We start from the raw sequence: 19163 nt of genomic DNA on the forward strand, positions 1-19163 counted from the left end.
ACAAGAGCTTAAAACTTTTAAAATAATGTCTTTCGTAGGTGGCTCCCAAAGAGAGCAAACAGTACAAGTTTGCATTAGATAACTGAAAAAACAATTCTGACTTGAATCTTTGCTGCCTGTCTCTCCCTCATCTTTTCTGGTTTCATGCTGATGTTTTCCTATGCAAAACCGAGTATCTTTTGTGTTTATGGAAAGGAGTAATAGAAGTGTCGGTGTTTTTTAACATATTTGACAAACTGTGGCAGCAAAAGCTATCCTTTTTTATATTTTGGCATGAACAATCGTCCTTTTATTGGGCCATTAATGCTATTTCAGAGCATTACGCTGTATCTACAGGCAATAATTTAGCAGCTGTTTATCAGGAGCTTTCATAAAGCTCTGAATAGTATTATGACATTCAGTCACCCTAACAACAGCATTTCAGAATCTGTGCCCGTTTAAATGGGATATCTGTGAATGTAGCTGTTCAGGGATGCGTGACCCACATAACCTATAAATTTGATTGGAAGTTACAGTGCTGGCATAGGCTGATGGATAGCAGATTAGAGCCCTGATTAACCATGTGATTCACAGACTGAGAATATATTGTCCTAAGAAAGATTCATCAGATGCAATCAGAATTTCAAGTGGTCAGATGAAATTCAAATGTGCTGTGTGCTTTTTCTTTCTTTTTCCTTGTGCTTTTCTTCTTAGGTTCCCTTCTGCTATTTATTTATTTATTTATTTATTTTATTTCCAGTGCTGGAAAATACTTCTTTGGTGAATCTGCTCCTCACCCTAAAGCTGTCTGTCTGTTATTCATCACAAAGCAGGTCGCAGTTCAGTGAGCAGAAGAAAAGATTTTAATAGAAGCTGTGCCAGGGGCTGTAATGCATCATTTTAGGGCCCTAATTACATTACAATGACAAATATCAATGGTGACAACAGCAATAACCTACATCCTTTAATGGCTATGCTGGAAAAGGAGTTTGGGCACTGCGCCATTAGATTAGCCTTGGTTTCAAAACATAGGCCATTAGAAGTGTGTGTCCTCAGCATTACTGGCCGATAACTGGAGCCCAGTGGAAAGGCCTGTAAATAAATGATGCCTCTCTAAAGCTTAGTCCCATGGGAAAAAGGAGGCAAAATTAGATGGCCCTGGAAGCAGCAGTGTTTCCGAGGCAACTTTAGCTTTCAATGTGAGGAACTGGCTGCCTGATTTTATGAAATCATACTTTTTCCTTCTCCTGCCAATTAGGCTGATCATGGAAAACCCATTGGCATGGCATCTAAGAGAAAAGATTAGTCCTTAGGCTAGTTTTTAAATGTGTTTTTTTCAAAAATCTTTGTCGGTGTGGAAATGTAAAGCAGACTCGTGTTTTTTTTGTTTTGTGTCTTACTTTGCACATTATGTAAAGTGGGAGTTTTCAGGCCTGGTCTAATGCAGTGGGCCTATGGATGTGCTAGTGTGTGTTATCATTGCCTCACCTTTGGATTGTAAGATGGCCTGACAAAAACCCACTTCAGTCAGTTAGCTTCTTTTTATTACGTTGCAATAAGCAATCCACTGTGTTGCTGTAGTATTATTCTGTGCAGTTAATTGCAGAAATAGTTCCAGTGTCAAGACGGGATACTTTGTATTCACTACATGAAAATCTGTGATCTAAATTGCTTTTTTTCTTTTTTTTTGGTATATCATCTGCTTTTTTCATATTAAGCAAAAAGTGCATAAATGACCTGTTTTGTTTCTTGAGTTGTTGTGGTTTGGTATCATTAATACCTAATATGGAACATGGTAATGAAAAAATATTCTGACATCACTGTATACTGTTAACTATTCAATGGATATTCTGGATCACTGGAAATGTGTAATGCAGACACTATTCCTCAGGCAGCATGAATAGTATCCTCTGGCAGTTCTGACATCCTTACACTGGAAATAAACATTCGCTTGAAAGTGCCTTTTAACTTTTGCATTTGACTATTTGAGTACATACGGTGCATCAGGAGAGTTTGGTGGTAAAACATCAAGGGTTTCATGCCATTTTATCCAGGTGCATGTAAAGGCACTTTGAGTTCTCAAATCATGTAGTCTTCTCTGATAATCTGCTTACTGCTTTAAGTTAACAAACATGCTGTGTGAGCTTACAGTTTGTCCGTACTTTTTGCTGTAAATATTTACCCATGGTTAAATTATGATATAGGTGGATTGTTTCTATGAAAATTTGGGAAAGAAGTAAATCCCTCTTAAAATTTTGTATACTGCTTTAGGCATCATGTGTCACTCCCAAACACTGAGGCAAAACTCTGCCATGTCTCTTGTGTGCATCCCACACATCTGCGGAGTATCAGTGTGGCTGCTGTCTGGAAGGAGGGTTGGCTGTGGTGTGTTCCTGATGCTTTTGGCAATACTTGTAAGAACATGATGTGATCTCACACAAATGTAGGTTAACTTTCATCTGCAGACAGTTCTGTTAACTTGGGTATAAAGAGAACTCTGATTTTTCTTTCCCAAACTATGCAAAATTACAGTCTTAGCAGCAATAATGGCATTTACTGAAGGGTTAATGATAAAGTGATAGTCATTTCCAAAATGTTTGTAAGATTGGGGTTATGAAGGGCGTCATCCTTGAGTATTCAATAGTAACTCAATGTCTGTCTTACAGTTCTTGAAATCTTTTTTAGAAATAGGAAAGGGCACCCAAAGACAGTAATGTTCTGAGGATGTTCAAGTGCAATTACTTTGGAGCCAAACCTAAGCATTATGGAGTAATAAAGCTGATTCTTCACTCTCCATGAATTCTCCTTGGCTCTGGCAGACAAATGCAGATAGGAAATTTTGAGGTTTTGGGCTTCAGAGCATTATAACCTATGTAGCATTTGTGCAGATACCCAGCACTCTATTCCTCCAGCGTGTGGTCCCAAGGGCAGGCAGCTGTACCTTTGTAGTCCTGTGGTGAAGTCCTGCTGCTTGGTTGAGTTGTTCTGTTGCTGCTGAGTGCCACCTAAAGTGCCTTGTGCCCAGAGCTGGTGCGTCGGCTTGCTCTTCAGGTGACTACATCACCACCTTTCACCATGAGATACTGTGGAGCACTTATTCCTGATTACTTCCTCCTTTTGTTCCCCTTCCCAAGACCTTTTAGCAATTATTCGTGTGCTTCAAAACATCTGTATTTATGGAAGTTGCTGTGACTTTTATCCAAATGTAGTGTTGTGGATGTTAAAATATAGCTGCATATACAACCACGCAACTACGAAAGCTCATGGCTGAGGAAGTGAAGACCAGTTTAACGAGGAAGGAGTCCTTACGCATGTCTGTGCCTAGGAAAGCTTCCCAACTGTTATGACTGGTCAAGCAGGTCTCCATGGCCAGCTGAGAAATACCGATGGATGTCTTGGTGTCCCCTGAAGCCCTCAGTGAGCTCCTTTCCTTCTTGTACATGTGGGGCTGGGTGCCACCTTGCTCAGCTCACTTTCTTGCCTGGGAGATCTCCCACTGTTCTGCATCCAGCGGAACTAATACCAAGATATTTGTTAAGGCTGTGGAACCTACTGCTCACCTATATCAGCTGCTTACAACCTTTTGCAAGCAACATTTTGGATTGATGTTGCCCACGCTCAGAATTTGCCTGAGGTGAATTTCTGAGTGAATACTGAGCAAGCACTTTTTATGTATTTTTTGGCCATAAGAAAAGTTAAAGAGGCATATAATTCTGTGTGAAGGGGGGAGTGACTAAAATAAGAACACCGTAGCTTAGTACCTTAATTTAGGAGACATGCCCTGAAGTACGTTCAATGAAATCATTTTGGTTGACTAAGCTATATTATGGCTAAACTAGAATTTATGGGTCTGATGGAGAAGTAGGTGAAATTTTATAGCCTGTGTTACTCAGGGGGTCAAATAAGACAGTTTTAACCGTTCCTTATTGCCTTGAAATCTGTGAATCCCCAAGCTTTTCAGAGTTATCAACTGAACGTCTGAGGTGGGCTCCAGTGTGAGTCAGAGACAGTGGTGTTTTGGGGCTTTTTCTTCATGTGGAAAAGCCTCTGAGAGCAGGATATGTAGTTTTCCCTGGTTTTAAGGCACTCAGGTGATTCCTTTAAAAAAATACAACAGTGTGGCTAGGACCTAAAATTTGGAAATGACCGAATTAATGGTGCTTGAACCACTGCAGCACAGGTACTTTGGAATTGTACGTTGTCTTTTGTTCTGCAGTTCCTTAATCAAACATTGCTTCTCAAATAATGCAGTACTGGATCCCCTAGCTTTTCTGTCTGGAGCTTCGATACACTCCTTGTGCCTCCCTGTACTGCTTTATATAACAAGTACTTCATAAATCTCGGAGTAAAATAGTATACTAAACACTGTCTATTTAAAGGAATTTTTAAGTTTTAGACTGTTGAATATTACAGGCATGTATAGATCTTGGAAATTAGATGATGATTTTACTTTGTGATGAACATATTCTCAAGTGTTATTCAAGGTGCCTATGCTGCTAATAAAACAGTATATGAATGTCAAATAAGTATTTGAATGCATAAATTTAATGAGATAGGGACTTGCATAAACCATGAAAATCAGTGGGAAGTTGCTGGGATGGTGTAGCGTAGAGATTGATATATGAATAACCTGCAGGAGTTTAAGTGGATTTTGGAGAAATCAAGAAATTGTACTGAGAACTAGTGTCTATGAATTCAAAAGTGTATTCACAGTATGCACAAGGGGGCAGAGTTAGTTTCACGTGTACCTTACCTCCAGCATACCATGTATTCTGGTTACCTGGCTGTGTAACTGTAATTCTTGAGCACAGCTTTATTTTACATATAGTTCTGTCTTTCTACTGCTGCTTCTAAGCCATTCGGTTCCAGGATCATTTCGTAAGGTATGCATAGCAAAAAAGCTGGAGAGGTTGCTGGTAAGGGAAGGAAGCCCAGATTGCACAAGTTTGTAGATATTTGTCACATGGTTAGTGATTCTACAGGAAGAATGTTCTGTCCTACTCTATAGTGAGAAACTGACCCTGGTTCTGATTTATTATAAGAAAGTTAAAATTTATTGCAAGAAAGTCAACATTACTTTAAATATTCTGTTGCTCAAGATGTAATTCTTGTATCTTTGAGATTTGCAGATCAAATACACAGAATAAGAATTGATCTGCAGTGTGGAAATAAATCATTTATTACCCATTTCTGATCACAATTGCTTCATGAAAGCAACTACTATTAATCCTGGGTTTGATCATAGCAAAAATATGACACAATAGTGCAAAACATCTAACCTTATAAAATATGTGGTAAAATGATTATCAGTGGAGTTGTATATTGTGTTGCTAATGTTCTCATGTTCTCACACAGTGTACGTATAGAAGTAATTGGCTTATTTGTTCACTTACAGTGACATTGCTGTAATTTGGAGTGATGCTTCCTGAGAGAGAGTTTAGAGCAATCCACAGTATTTTATCTTTTTGTTACATCTCCTGAAGACTTTTTCCATTAAAATAAATATATTTGATTACATGATGAAAATGAACTCTTCTTTGTATCATATAGAATTCCTAAACTGTATTTGTGTTTTGTTATGTTTTTTAAGGAAAACTTTTTAGTCAGAGGTGATAAGCTTCTAGGAATTGTTAAACTGGCTTCCAGATATTTATGTTAAGCTGTCCTGGCCAGAGGAAGGCTAGAGATGGAAGCAAACAAATAAAAAAACTGTATATTCTGTGTTCATGGATGACAGTTGCATCTGAGAATTTATATAATTAAACTTTTTTCTTGTCATTTGCAGGCAGAAATTGTCAAGAGGCTGAATGCTATATGTGCACAAGTCATTCCCTTCCTGTCCCAAGAGGTAGGTAGTAGTTTGTACTTGTACCAGTCTAAACAGTTGCCTTGTTACAGTCCCTCTTGTTGAAGTGGGACTTTGTATTGAGACAGTTCACTCAAGAATCTCACAGTGCTTGCACTTGACTTTCCAATGCTATCCTCATTGTAACTTAATTATCTCTTCCAGTATGTACTTACGTGAAATGGAGAGTGTTGTGATGTGTTAAACAAAATTTTAGTTGTTTAAATATTTTGCTGTCATGTACAGATGCATTTTTGCTCCCAGTTCTGACTTGGTCAATCTGAAATCAGAGCATTGATTGCCAAAGTGGTAGAAAGGCATGATTTGTGTTACATTCTTGGCAGAAGGCTTTAAAGTTCAGCAGAAACTTCTGTTTTGGTGTACTGAGTAGTGATGCTCCACAGACCTATGAATGCAATCTATTTCTGCCTATTTTCTCATCCCAGATTAGTTATTATCTTAAATCCTTTTATGATTTCTGCGTATTTTTACAGTATAGAAAGAACACTGAAACTCAGTGTGATCTGATTTCTGTAGGCACTGATTTTTTCCAAATTGCAGTTTGCTGGTATTTTCTTAAATGCTCAGAAGATACTCTGAAAAGGGCAGTGGGATTTGGGGGCGTTGGTTGATCTTGCATGGAGCCTTGAAGGTGCAGGCATGTGTGGAGGAAAAAGTCAGTGTGGTTCATGAAAGGAGACATTGGTTGTGTGATGCCTTCACTTGCCCACCCCTCTGGGGCAAGGGATGAGGAGTTGGGTGTGCCTGTTTAATGTGAGGTTTCACTTCAGTAGCATAGAAATCAAAGTCGGAAGCTGTATTTCTTTGTAGTGCATCCATAAAACGTCGTATTTGTGCCTGAGAATGTGCTAGGACTCTTTCTGCCACCTTTTCAGCTGTCCCATAAAGTACCATTGCTTTTCAGGAGAGCTGCTTGCCCTGCTATGTTCTAAAGGCCCTGTGCTCAACATCAGCATTCAGCTAATGCTCTGTGTGTGTACATGTGTGCATGCATCTGCCTGCGTTTGAGATGAAAATCATGCTATCAAAACTAAAACCTGGCAATGTTTGTCAGTGTGGCAGTGCTCTTTGCCTTTAAAGACGGGTTTGTAGAAACTAAATGATGTGTAATGATCTAGTTATATTGCTGGGGGACCAGAATTCAAGTCCTGCATGGATCTAAAACGAGTAACTGTTGATTTTGTACTTTGCTACAGAATCACTGTACTTCCAGTTACAGGTTTTCATTTGCTGCAGAGGAATAACATAGCATATAAAAATGAGGTGTAAAGCTGATTCATACTCATGCTAAAGTGAGCACGAAAATGTCACGATTCTGAACAAAGGCAGGGTTGAGTTCTTGGCAGGCAAAGCTGTGATCTTGGCAAAGGCACAGGATCAGCATTTCTATGACAGAGACATCTCTTCCAGAGTATGCAGTACAGTGTTTAGAAACTTTGTACCAGTGTACTCCTACTGGAACTGCTATTTCCAGAAGAATTCCTGAACAGAGCATTATTACAATAGGTAATAGCAGGTCGTGCTGCTCTGCTTGCTCAGCTTCCACGTCTCAGCCTGTTTTCCCTGGAGCAAGCATAGTTCTTGCCATGGAGAAAGTGAGCTTAGAGTACATCTGAAGAGAGATGTCTTTGGTTCACAGTGACTGACAGATTTTGGCCCTCAGCTTTGATTTTGGAAGTGTTAGCCTCCACCCCCTCTATGTGCTCATGTGGATTTAAAAAAAAAAAAATACACTTAAAGTTTTTGAACTTTAGTGTTAGTGGCATCCTGCTTAGGTGAGCTCAGACTCTCTCCTGCTTCTTTGCTCTGTTTTTCATCTTGCTCTCCAGTCCCTGCAACTGCATCAACCAGGAGTCCTTCTCATGAAAGCTGGAATTGGCACAATTTAAGCACGTGTATTAGAGAGAGGAGGCACTGTGATGGCTGTGCATCTTCTTACTTCTCCTCAGTCAAGGCTAACCTCCCTTATGGTGCTCACATGCAGTAATTTCTGAACTATGAGCCAAGGGCCCTGTTCAGTATTTGACAACATTCTGGACCTCAAGCTAAGCATGGAGAGTATCATAATAATATAACTCAAATAACTCTGAACTTAACTTTCTAGCACCTTCTCATTGGCCTGCTTGCTGTAAGAACTATGTAGGTAGACAAAAGAGATAGCTGAGATTTTAAACTTAAAAGATTACATTGTCCCACTTCTGTCATGGGTACAGTATGACCCCATGAGGGCTTAAACACACCAGTGTCATTGTGCTTCGTGACTGCTGTTTACTTTTTTAGGTTTTAGGTCAGAGCTTTGAGTTAAAAAATTTTTGATCTGAAAACAGACATTCCTATGGTTCTGCCCTAGCGAGCCTCTGCTTTTCAAAACCACAGCGTCCAGACTTTCCTTCACCTGTTTGCATGTGTCTTATTTACAAGTCTTACAGCTTCTTCTCTGTGCGTACTCTATGGTGTCGAAGCTCTTTGGGCTTTACAGGAAATTGAGAGGTCAAAAAAAGTTCACAAATTTGTTGTTTTTATATGCAGTGACAAAGACAAAAAGTGAGCAGTTCCAAAAAGCCACTGTGCACGTTTGTATTGCATGGAGGCAAGCGTATTTTCTATTTCATTGAGTAAGATGGGAGAGGGACTAGAAGGATTGAATTGGGGAAGCACGAAAAGACTTTTCATGTATCTTGACAGTGCTATTGAAGGTGACACTTTTCATATTGGGGTTAAGAAAATCTTGGTGATTCTTTGACCTCTATTACACAAATACATTTTACAGTCAGGTTGTATTGGCATATGCTGATGAGGCAAAACAGAACAGGTCTCCAGTTTCAAGCATTCTGCTAGTCTCGGTTTCTGTCTAATTTGTATCTTTAAGAACCAAGTGTCGTAATGGAAGCCTCATCATTTCATCATCTAGATTAATAGAGAATTGAATTGCAGTGTGCTTTTGCTGTTTATGCAGTTTGCATACAGTCTAATTGTGGAAAAGTGCCTGAAAAATGTGATCAGCCTCCTTTGTATTGTGCCTGAGGGAAAAATGAACAAAATGCAGTGGTTACATGCACTGATGGCAGCATTATTGCCTCATAATAGCACGAGGTTAGCTTGTCTTATTGCTTGTTAACTTTGTAAGGAATCAATGACTTGCGATAACTCACTTAGAAGTAAGAAATTGTGGCCAAAATCACTAGAGATCTCATGAAGTGAATGCAATTACAATACGTCACCCTTCTGTGTATTACTGCCTGCTTTGTTTCCAGGGACATACCAGTAAAATACTCAGGAATTTCTTGAGACGCAAGACTTCAGTCAGCTTTACAGTGCTTTGGATTACTTAACTATACATTGAAAATAAAGTTTTTAAACCACCTATATATGAAGTCTAGTAGTATCTTGTTTTTGTGTTGACTACAGCTTAAGAACACTAAAGAATAGCGTTAAAAAATACCAACTTCCCTTTTTCAATAAAAAAGAGTGACTTTGTGGTCGAGGCATGAGATGAACCTCAGGGGTGATCAGTGTTCAATTTCTGCTGCTGTTGCAGACTTCCTGTGTTGCAGTAGTCATTTTCCACCTCCGTGTGATGTTGTGAGATACTGGTGTGCTCAAGGTACTTTCTATTAAATATGGGGAAAGAGGTGCCCACAGGCTATAGGTAAATATTTGGAGGTTGTTAGCACTTAGTTAACTTAGTTTTTATCGTTTGCAGCTGGTGTAGAATAGTTTGATGTTCGCATCCTCTGATGAGCTAGATGGTTAGACACCATTCATTTTGGGTATAAAGCAGTAGATTACACCTCTGCTAATTTATGCTACTTCTCAATTGGGCATACCAGCTGTACCACAGCATGACATTTCCTCAGGCGTGTGGGTTTCAAGTTGAGGCTGGTTCCTGTCTTGTCAACGTGGTGTGTGTGTGTGTGTGTCTTGGTGCAGCCTGTGGCTGTTGCTGTTCGACCCTGTCTGTGTGTCCTGAGTGCCAAATGACATTGTGTGCTGGATTGCGGCATTTGTTTGGTGTGACCGAGTTGCTCTTGGATCATAGTTACCTAATTTTGGGTAAATATCGACTATTTTATATTTATGCAGATACACATAAGCTGTCTGACTTACACTGCAAGCATCATTATAGGCTGGAGGAGGCTATCAGAATCGTTTCTGAAGATTTAGTGTCCCTTCTAGTGAACTGACTGACAACAAGCTAGAAGGCCTACTCTTAAATAGTCTTCTGTTCCCATGCGAAACAAGGTGGTCGCATTGACTTAGGAGTACAATCAGATGCCAAACTTATGCATATGTGCAAAGAAACAATCAAAAGAAAATGCTGCATGTGTTCACATATGCAGTCCTTTCCTCTCAAGCGCTTTACTATTAGTGGATGGTTTTCCTTTTGCAGGATAGACATGGGCCATAATATGCTCACTCTTCTCTATATTGATATTCTATAGAGGTGCTTCTGAAGCTCAGTAAGTTTGTATGAAGAACATTACATGCATTATATAGAAGCAGAGGAGGGTCCCTAAATGTTATTCAAAAGGCAATAACCGTTGGTCTGAGATGTGAGAGGCTGAGAAGAAAAAACTATTTTCCTACATCTTAGACTTGCCCAAGATGAGCTGAAATAGAAAGTAGAAGGAAGCTATCACATCTCTGTAATCCTTCTACCAAGGAAGACATCTTATTAGCAATTTATGCATATATTGCTAGTAGTTTTCTTAGGATCTTATAAAGTGGTTATTATATCTTGTCTGAGTTGCAGTGCCTGGATTCAGTGACCCTGCTGGTCCCTTTTAGTTTTCTAAGTGTGTACTGTACTCCACTGTAAATGTGTTTTTTCTCACTGGTGTTTTCAGTACTGCTTCATCTCATTATGCTGTCTCTAGATCAGGCTTTTCAGAATAACACCGCTGCAGTTCCTAAGCAAGACCTGGTCTGTTCACCCTCTAAACAGATAATACAACAACAGAATATTATAAATAAAACACAGCAGAATCCACCTGCTTCTGCAAGGTAAATTGTCATCAGTTTTTCGTTGGGTTTTATTAATGGTGCTGGAGGAAGGCTGGAACTAGACATTTTTAACACCAACTCCTGTGCATGTATTTGGGGAATTTCACTGCTTGGCTGCTGTCAGTGTGGCTCTCCTGTTGTTGGAAGCAGCAGGGAGCTACAATATGTTTAAAAAAAAAACAAAAAACACACAGGTATTTTCCACCATGCTGCAATGCATGCGCAGGAATCTGGGCTAGGTGACAGTGTGGTAAGACAATGTGATTGCAAAAACACCTACATCCTTCTTGTGGTTTCTGTCGTCGCTACCCACCATGAAACCAAAAGGAGGAGATTTTCCGACATAAGGCAACTGCAGACACCGCTCCCTGCAGAAAGCAGAAAGGGACGAGGAGCAGAGACAGGGAAGAAGCTAAAAAGGAGAAATGATACTAGTCTGCGTGACAGGAGAGGCAGGGCACTGAGTTCGTTGCTCTGGCCTGGTATGCAAAATACAGCTTTCTTATAGCTGAAGATAGTGATCTTGTCATTTGCTTTCATGCAAGGAGATGGGCTGGCATTAAAGTGTGTGAAAGCTGCAACACCCTGTCTTCATGTAGCTGACAAAAAAGTAAAAGTATTTTGGGTGTTTTTTTCATTTAGTTGTAAGTCTTTCCACGATCATTTGATGGGTAGACTAGTGCTTGGTGCTAATATGATGCCACTAGTTGCTGGTGCATGTGCAGGGTGTGCGCCCAAGCATGTATTGATGCCCAGCAGTGGCCTGGGCTGGCGGCCGCCCTGCCCTCTGCGGGGCTGCCTGCCCTTACATTGCCCATCGTGCTGCATTTGGGCCACACTGCATTCCTGGACCACTACCTGTGTGCCTCCTTGTCTGCTCTGCCAGATAGAGAGACCTCCAGGCACTGCCCAGGCTGTGGTCAGTGACATGAAACCCCTCATTCCCTCATGCACAAGGGATTGCGTGAGTAAGGGATCCCTCTGCCAAGAACATGTGAGTTGGTGTAGAGACCTCTCTGATTTTGCTTGCTGTGATGCATCGACGTGTGTTGTTTGCATCTGTGATTCAAAGTAGCTTATGGGTCGCATGGGGCAAGCCCCCAGTGGGGTCTCAGGGAGATGAGAGGGAGTTGACTAGGTTGCTCTGCTGAGGTGGAAGTGATGGAGAGGCTAATTACAAACCATCCATTTTCTCTGTTGTGCATACCATGGCACTGAAGATTAAATCAATGTTAAAGCAGGTAGCAACAGAGAGTTTTAATTGTTTCTACCATACCTAATTTAGGTTCAGTGTTACAAGGCCCATGGGTTTTCTCCTCTCTATGAAGGCTTGATCCCAAACCTATTAGAATCAATGAAAGATGCTTTGTGTGTCTGGTTAGGGAATTTCTGTCCCACAGTGTTTTTCAGTGGAAATCTTAAAGAGAGATTTTGCTTGACTTTCACTTCTTCTCACCTGGGAATGAAACAGTTTTTCCCAAATACTCTTCAGGTCCGTTGTTCATATATGTGCTGTAAAAGAAACAAAGCCATTTAAACTGTTGGAGAGTTAACTTATTTTCCCAAAGCCTGGATGAAAGTTTTAATAATTTCTGTAGCACTGTTGACGTTTTCAGGCCAGAATTCTGCAGGTTCATTGGAAGTTGTTTCTTTTCCTCCCTTTGGCCCTGGGAACAGAATTTAAGTAAGTGGGTATTACAGTTGTAAAGAAGAATGCTCATACATAGAACTGGATTCCTGTCTTTATTTCCATGCCAAAAAGTATTACCTAGGAAATGATAGGAAACCAGTGATGACTGTAAACCATTCAGTAAACGAGAGGTTTTTTTTTAATGATCAGGATTTTTCTTGTTTGTTTAATGATGTGATCAAAAATTCTATAATCCTTTTTTTGGTGTAATTGACCTCCACCAGAATGTGGTGGTGCAATTTTTTGATAACCCCCTTGCTTTAAAAAGCCAGATATCACAGGGGCATTCAGCTACTTTATTGATTTAAGCTGTACTGTCCTCACCACGTGATGATCTGGAGATGATAACGCATCATCGGGAACTTGAAGCTCAAGAATTGCAATTTCCTTTTTAATGGTTATCCGTGATGGTGGTACAACACTCACTGCAGTTTTTTTTTCCAAATGCCAAGAACACATTTGCTCATGTTCAGGCCTGTTTTTTGTTCTTTACATTGGCTGCTCTTAACTGACAGATTTGGTTTATGTTAGTACTGTACCTTTAGAAAACCCTAAATGGGACTGCTGTGATTCTGTTTGCCTTAGTATGTTATTTGCTCTCCTGGCATTTCCTTCATTTAATTCTTCTTTGCTTAAAAACAAACAAACCTTAAAACCATTTTCTTCCTTCCAGGAATGTTTCTAAATTATTTCCTTCTTTCTTTGCTGATATCCGTTTTCTGTACTTGAGGTTAGCATTTCTCATGGTTATGGGTGAATTTTTAGGCTTGCTTTTCCTCACCCCAGGAGCTTTTAGGAGAGGGAATTTGTAAGTGACGAGGCTATTTTTGTTTCTGCATGGCAGACTCTCTCCCTCCTTTTTAATGAGGAGAGCTGGGTGGGGAGCACCAGGAACTGGCACATCTGAGGAAATCAAACGGAGGCGCAACAGAGCCCTTCCTCAGGGTCTCCCCCGCCCTGAGCTGAGCTCATGGTGCTTTTCTATGCTCAGTCTGTGGCTGTAAATCAAGGGTGGTTCACTCCCAGTACTGATACAATTGCTTGCATTTCTCCCTGAGCCCTCCTCACTCCTTGCACCAATTTCTCGTTGTAATTTCAACCCTGCAAGGCTGCACTTAGAGATGAATTTGCCACTGGTGGAGCTCCAAACTGGCACAGGTCTGTCTGCAAGATTAGGACCTTGCTTTATTTGTAGCTGATGTTTTCAAATAAATACCAATCACTTTTCAGCATATAGCAATTTTGAATTTACTGCAGGAATACGGTATCACTCAAACTGAGATAATATAACCACTGAAGCTTGTAAACTGTGTTGTTAATTAGACCATGTGTTTTTGATGGACTTTTTAAAGCTATTAAAATTTACATGTTGGGGATTGAAATAATTAGTTCTCTTTCACATGTTTGACAGAATTGTGAATGGCATTTTAAATTTCATTCTTATGATTGAGCTGCTTTGAAATGTACCAAGGAAGAGATTCTGTATATCCTTCAGTTTTGTGGGTGCTATGTGGTCGTTGAAAATACATACCTTTCGTTTTCAGTATGTTTTTTTTTTAATCAAGAAGTTTCTGTGACCGTAAGGAAAGTGATTTGCTTTTTAAGGTGACATATAAGTTTGAGAGCACACTGATGAACAAAAAGCAGGGCCCTCACATGGGTTGTAAAATTGGTCTTTTTGGTGGCAAGGGTATTCCAGGCAACTAGTGGCATAAATAAAATCTTCTCCTTTCTTTATACGCAGAATTATATACAGGCTGTTAGAGAACTATCATTTCAAACGTGTGACTGAAAAGTAAAAAAGAAAAAAGGAAAAAAAAATGTGCTTAGTAATTTAGAAAACAAATAATTTTATTCTGTTTCTGATCTTCATTTATAGCACCAGCAACAAGTGGTGCAGGCTGTGGAGCGTGCCAAGCAAGTGACCATGGCAGAACTGAACGCAATCATTGGGGTATGTGGTCTTTCCATTTCAGCTCTAATAGCATCTGTAAATACCTCTCCTCTCCTCCCCTCCCCGCCCATGAATATCCACCACACATTCATATTTACTTTGAAAAATAATTTAGTTACTTTTTATAACAAACAAAAAGCTGGAAACAACGTACAGCAAAATATCCTTTCCCCAGTTCACTCATAGGTGCCAGGGTCCCAGTCAGTTATCTGAAAACACGTGTGTGTGGAGCCTGTCTTGTAAAAGTTTTATTACCAGTGGTATGGGCTCAGTGTGGAACCCCTGGAAGGTTTATGGGTGTGGGCAGCCATAGTGTTTACATTTTATGACTGGAGAGAAAAGGCATAACAACAAAAGCGATGGCTGCTCCCACTACATAAAATAAATGTGAGGAGTCATAGCTTAATAGCACATTATTCACATGTATAATTATGCAGCTGGTGCAAGCAGTTGTTTAAGTTATTCTAATGAAGATGCTACAACTGTACTTCCCATATTCTGCCCCCTCCCAAATGCTTTTTCTTTTGTATATAGATTATACATAAAAGTCTTTTCCTTTTTTTTTTATTCAGTGTATCAAACACACTTTGAAATGCTAATTATTCCATTTACTTTCATTAAAATTCAAATTGCTGAGTGAAGCTGTGGATAAGGGTCGCAGAATAATCAATCTGAAGTGAAGATATTGCTTCAATTATGCCTCTGTCTTTTAGCAAGGAAATCAGGACTCTCTGATCATTGCTGATGGTAGTGTAGAGCAATGGTCTGATCGTAGCTTGTTTTTAATAGTCTGTTTCTAACTCTGTTTTGTATCCCTCTGACCACAAGAAAACACTGGTAGTCAATTAGAAGATATAAATGGAAAATAGTAACCTTTATTTCCTCTGAAGTGCCCGTTAGAAAGAAGGGGGTGAATCAGAGCGAGTCGTGTAGAATCATGAATAACATTCGTTGTACGTCTTTTACGCTCCAGTGGGGAAAGTGGGAGATGAATAATTTCCCAATTAGTTTTCATTACCTAACCAAAAATATTGCCTTCTATTAACATTCTTTGCATAAAGTAAGTAGCTAAAGGTTGGCTTCTTTGTTGTAGACGTTTTTGTGTGTCTGCTTTGCATGTGTGTGTAGTGTTGGTGTGTGTGTGCACATAGCGTTTTGTGTGTGTGTATGTGCAACACATGCATATGAATACTTCACAATCTATTTGTGTACGTTTTTGTCATTCACCATTGCAGATATGAGGGAGACTGCGAAAAGTAATTTGCATCCTAGAAATGAGAAAGTTCATTGATGTAGAGCCTATTGCACTTGTTATTTAAGTTTATCCTGCTTTCATGAACCACTAAACTACTCAGAATAGATAGAAGCAGACTGGATGCTTGTCTGGGAGCCTGGCAGTTACTTCTGTTGGTCTGCCCCCACCAAACAGAAGAAAATTTTCTGTTTTGTCTGTTGCTGTCTGAATTTATCTTTTCAAGGCAGTTTGGATTCCATTGCCGGAAATTTTTGTAATATCTGACGTTTGTTTCTGTGCATTAAAATGGGATAGCTTTCATTTCCCTCAGTAGGGTGATTTCACCTTTCACTATGTCCTTTTTTCACTCTTGCTGTATGTTGATTTGGGAAATGCTGCATAACATCTCTCTTCAGTTTTAGAGAAATGGGAGCAATACTGACTGAAAATGCCATGTTCTTCAGAGTTAAGGGGAAGTAATCTAATTCAGTGTTAAAGAGATTCATTAAAAAATGGAATAAATAGAATAGCAAGTTATCAGAATAGCTTAAGTTGTAGTTGTGTGAATACAAGCAATAATTTTACGTCCGAACTTATATTGAGAGTCCGAAAATGTAGCATAAGATTAAAAGAGGCTTGTGGTATTTTGTGGATACTGGTAAAAGAAAAAAAAAAGAATATAATTAGAATTCATGGCTCTAATTATCTTGTCTTATATGATTTTGTTCTTGAGTAAGTCTGACAGTTTGTGTTCTTTTAGTGCTGTGATATTTTAAAAGCTTCCAATGTTTGCTTACTCTTCACAACTTTTCTGAATATATCTTTTAATTTCCCATTGAGGTGTGTACTGGAGGAAAACAGGAGTGGTATCTTGAGTTTTTGAAATTAAATGTAGCATAAATTTCTCTGTGTTTGGGGCCTCTGTGTTTCAGTTCGCATCCTTGAAGCAGAACCACTTTGGTTTGAGTGGAGGAGTTACGGCTAGAGTTTAAAATGGATTTTGCTTGAATGGAGTTTGGCACAAGAAAAGAGCTGAATGTACACAAATCATGTCTCTCTTTGTGTTTCACGTACATATTTTTATATGAGTGTTCTCTGATTTAATGGAATCTGATGAAGCACCTTTTTAACTTTGCAATATTATTCTATCTTCATTGGTAAATGAGCCAAATCACTGATCCATGCAGTTTAAATGCAAAATACTGAAGTGAGCCTGGAACCCGGAGAGATTGCTTGTTCTCTTGACAATAAACTCGTTGTGTTTAATGGAATGAAACACAGTTATAATGACTTCTTTCACAGGTCATGTTCAGTTTAAAGCTGTTGACGGACTGAAACAAGTTAAATATCATCCATCTTCTTTTTGAGAGATACAATGAGAAAAACTAACCAGAAAACTATGTGTCATAAGCATGCTGCGAGGGGATTGTAAATCTGCATCTGGTATTTGCCATGGGCGGTGTGGTACAGGATTTTTGCTTGGAGAAGTTGTAGTGCGCACTCAGTGTTCCTTTCCAGGTTGGGTGCAAAGGCATGAGCAGCGTGATGCATCCAGTTGGTCTTGTCATGTGTCGTAGCTGCCGTATTTTTAAATGGGAAACTGCAAGATCACACTGTTGGAACAATGCAGAAATTGTAGCCTTAAATCAGCAATATGATCTAATTAGGAATGATGTTTTCATTTCCTGTATTACTAAATTGAGTTGTCTGACTCTCGTAGAATGTTTTTGTTTTTGTTTTTTTTAATCCACTATACTATATAATCAGAACATGCTGTGTGAATGTGGTTGTATTTTAATAAGGGAACCAGGGAATTAACTTGTAACTTTATAAGAATTTTACCAGAGTGTGTTTTTCCCTGTTCTAAAATAGCTGGTTTTCAACTGCGTTGGGGTGGTAAGACAGAAAAGGAAGGCTACTGCTTGTGTGCCTGTTTATCACAGCAGAGATAAATGCACCAAAAACTTAAGAACAGGTACGTGATGGTGTTCAAAGAAAATGCAGTTTAGCACAAGAAATGCTGAACCTCAATTTTTAGCAGTGACATTTTAATGATAGGAAGTCTGCAAAATTATTTGCCATCAATTGTAAAAGCAATAACAAGCCTTGGTGGTTTTTCACACTCTCTGTGTTAAGTGCTTTCAGAATGACAGCGTAAACTGTGTTAGAGAACTCCAAGGAAGTAAAACTGATTAAAATGTTCATGCTTGAATGGTGCTGATGGAATAGTTCATTTGGACTTTCTCTACCTCCTGCAGCTCAAGCTGAAATATTAAAATTCAGTGGATTTAAATCTCTCTCCCCTCAGCTCAGGAAAAAAACATTACATTTTAATAGGTTTTAAACTCATAATTCATTGGTTTGGAGCAGCACTATTAAATCTATTTAAATATTACTTGTATTACTAAGGAAATGATTTAAATGATTTTGCCTTTACCATTCTATACATCTGAGAAAAAGGGGAAAAAAAGGCTTCAGTTTAATTCTTAAGCATTTTGTTTTATTATGTCACTTTTACTGTCTATTTTAAATATAAGCAAATGGCAGCTATTGGAAGAAAGGATGCTTCTGTGTTGTGGCATATAACTGTCAAGTTATAAAGCTCCTTCTTTAATATGCCACTTGTCAAAATCTCTGTCCTGTGTTTGAGACTGGAGTGCTAGTTTGCTCCATCTCAGAAAGTGTGTAATTTCTGGTTGTTTTTGAGCAAATGTTCTGTTTCTACAGATGTGGAGAACAATGCCTGCTTAAATACACCATATGCTATCTTGCAGGCATGCGAAGTTTTGAAAATGTTGTGGTGCAGATAAGTGCACACAAGTCTTAATACAAACCTAGTATCAGTACGTGCTGTTATTCCCAGGGCATCAGTGGTGCAGAGCCCCTGCTGTTAGGTGCTAAGGTGCTTGCAGCATTGCAGAAGCATTGTAAACTCCTTGCATGGTAGGTTATGTCTGCCTTTGGCACGTGCTTGTGCAGTGAGGAAGAGAAGAGAGGGACTTCTGGTGTTTTTTGGTTGAGGGGAGCCAGCCTGGGCTGACATTACTGGCTGTGACATGATGGAGGAGGGCCAAGGCCTGACCTTGAAGCTGAGCAGGAGCGGGGATGCTCTCCTACACCATGCCCATTTGCAGGCAGACCATTTACTGCGGGAAGGTGTAACAGAAGCTTTTCTCCTGTAAACTGATAATGTTTAATGTTCCAGTTTGCATGGTAGACTTGTTCCTGCCTGGAAAAGGGCAGGGAAATGTCTGTGTTGTAGCACTGGCACAAGTCGCTCCTCTTAGGTCCTCAGGTCCTTTTTGTTTTGTTTGTTCAAGGGCTGTGCTGGCATTAAGCGATTGTTGAAAATTAAACGCTGTAAAACAAAGCGGCCACCTGCTGTATATTGTACACAGATTGTTAAAGTGGGAAGGTGGCAGACGAGATTGACTTG

The 19163-nt window shown here is 39.5% G+C and overlaps 1 protein-coding gene across 3 annotated transcripts in view; it reads left to right on the plus strand.

Moving 5' to 3' along the window:
* The window catches only part of TLE4 (transducin like enhancer of split 4), a gene marked incomplete at its 5' end in the record, with an annotated part of 96969 nt that overhangs the window by 23969 nt on the left and 53837 nt on the right, over positions 1-19163 (plus strand). For 2 of the 3 annotated variants that reach the window (XM_021380558.1, XM_021380559.1), the window contains 2 exon segments: positions 5765-5827; positions 14419-14493. In XM_021380558.1, the coding sequence (XP_021236233.1) occupies positions 5765-5827; positions 14419-14493 (138 nt within the window). 3 annotated transcript variants of the gene reach the window in all.

Source organism: Numida meleagris, chromosome Z (assembly GCF_002078875.1).
Source record: "Numida meleagris isolate 19003 breed g44 Domestic line chromosome Z, NumMel1.0, whole genome shotgun sequence".
NCBI lineage: Eukaryota > Metazoa > Chordata > Aves > Galliformes > Numididae > Numida > Numida meleagris.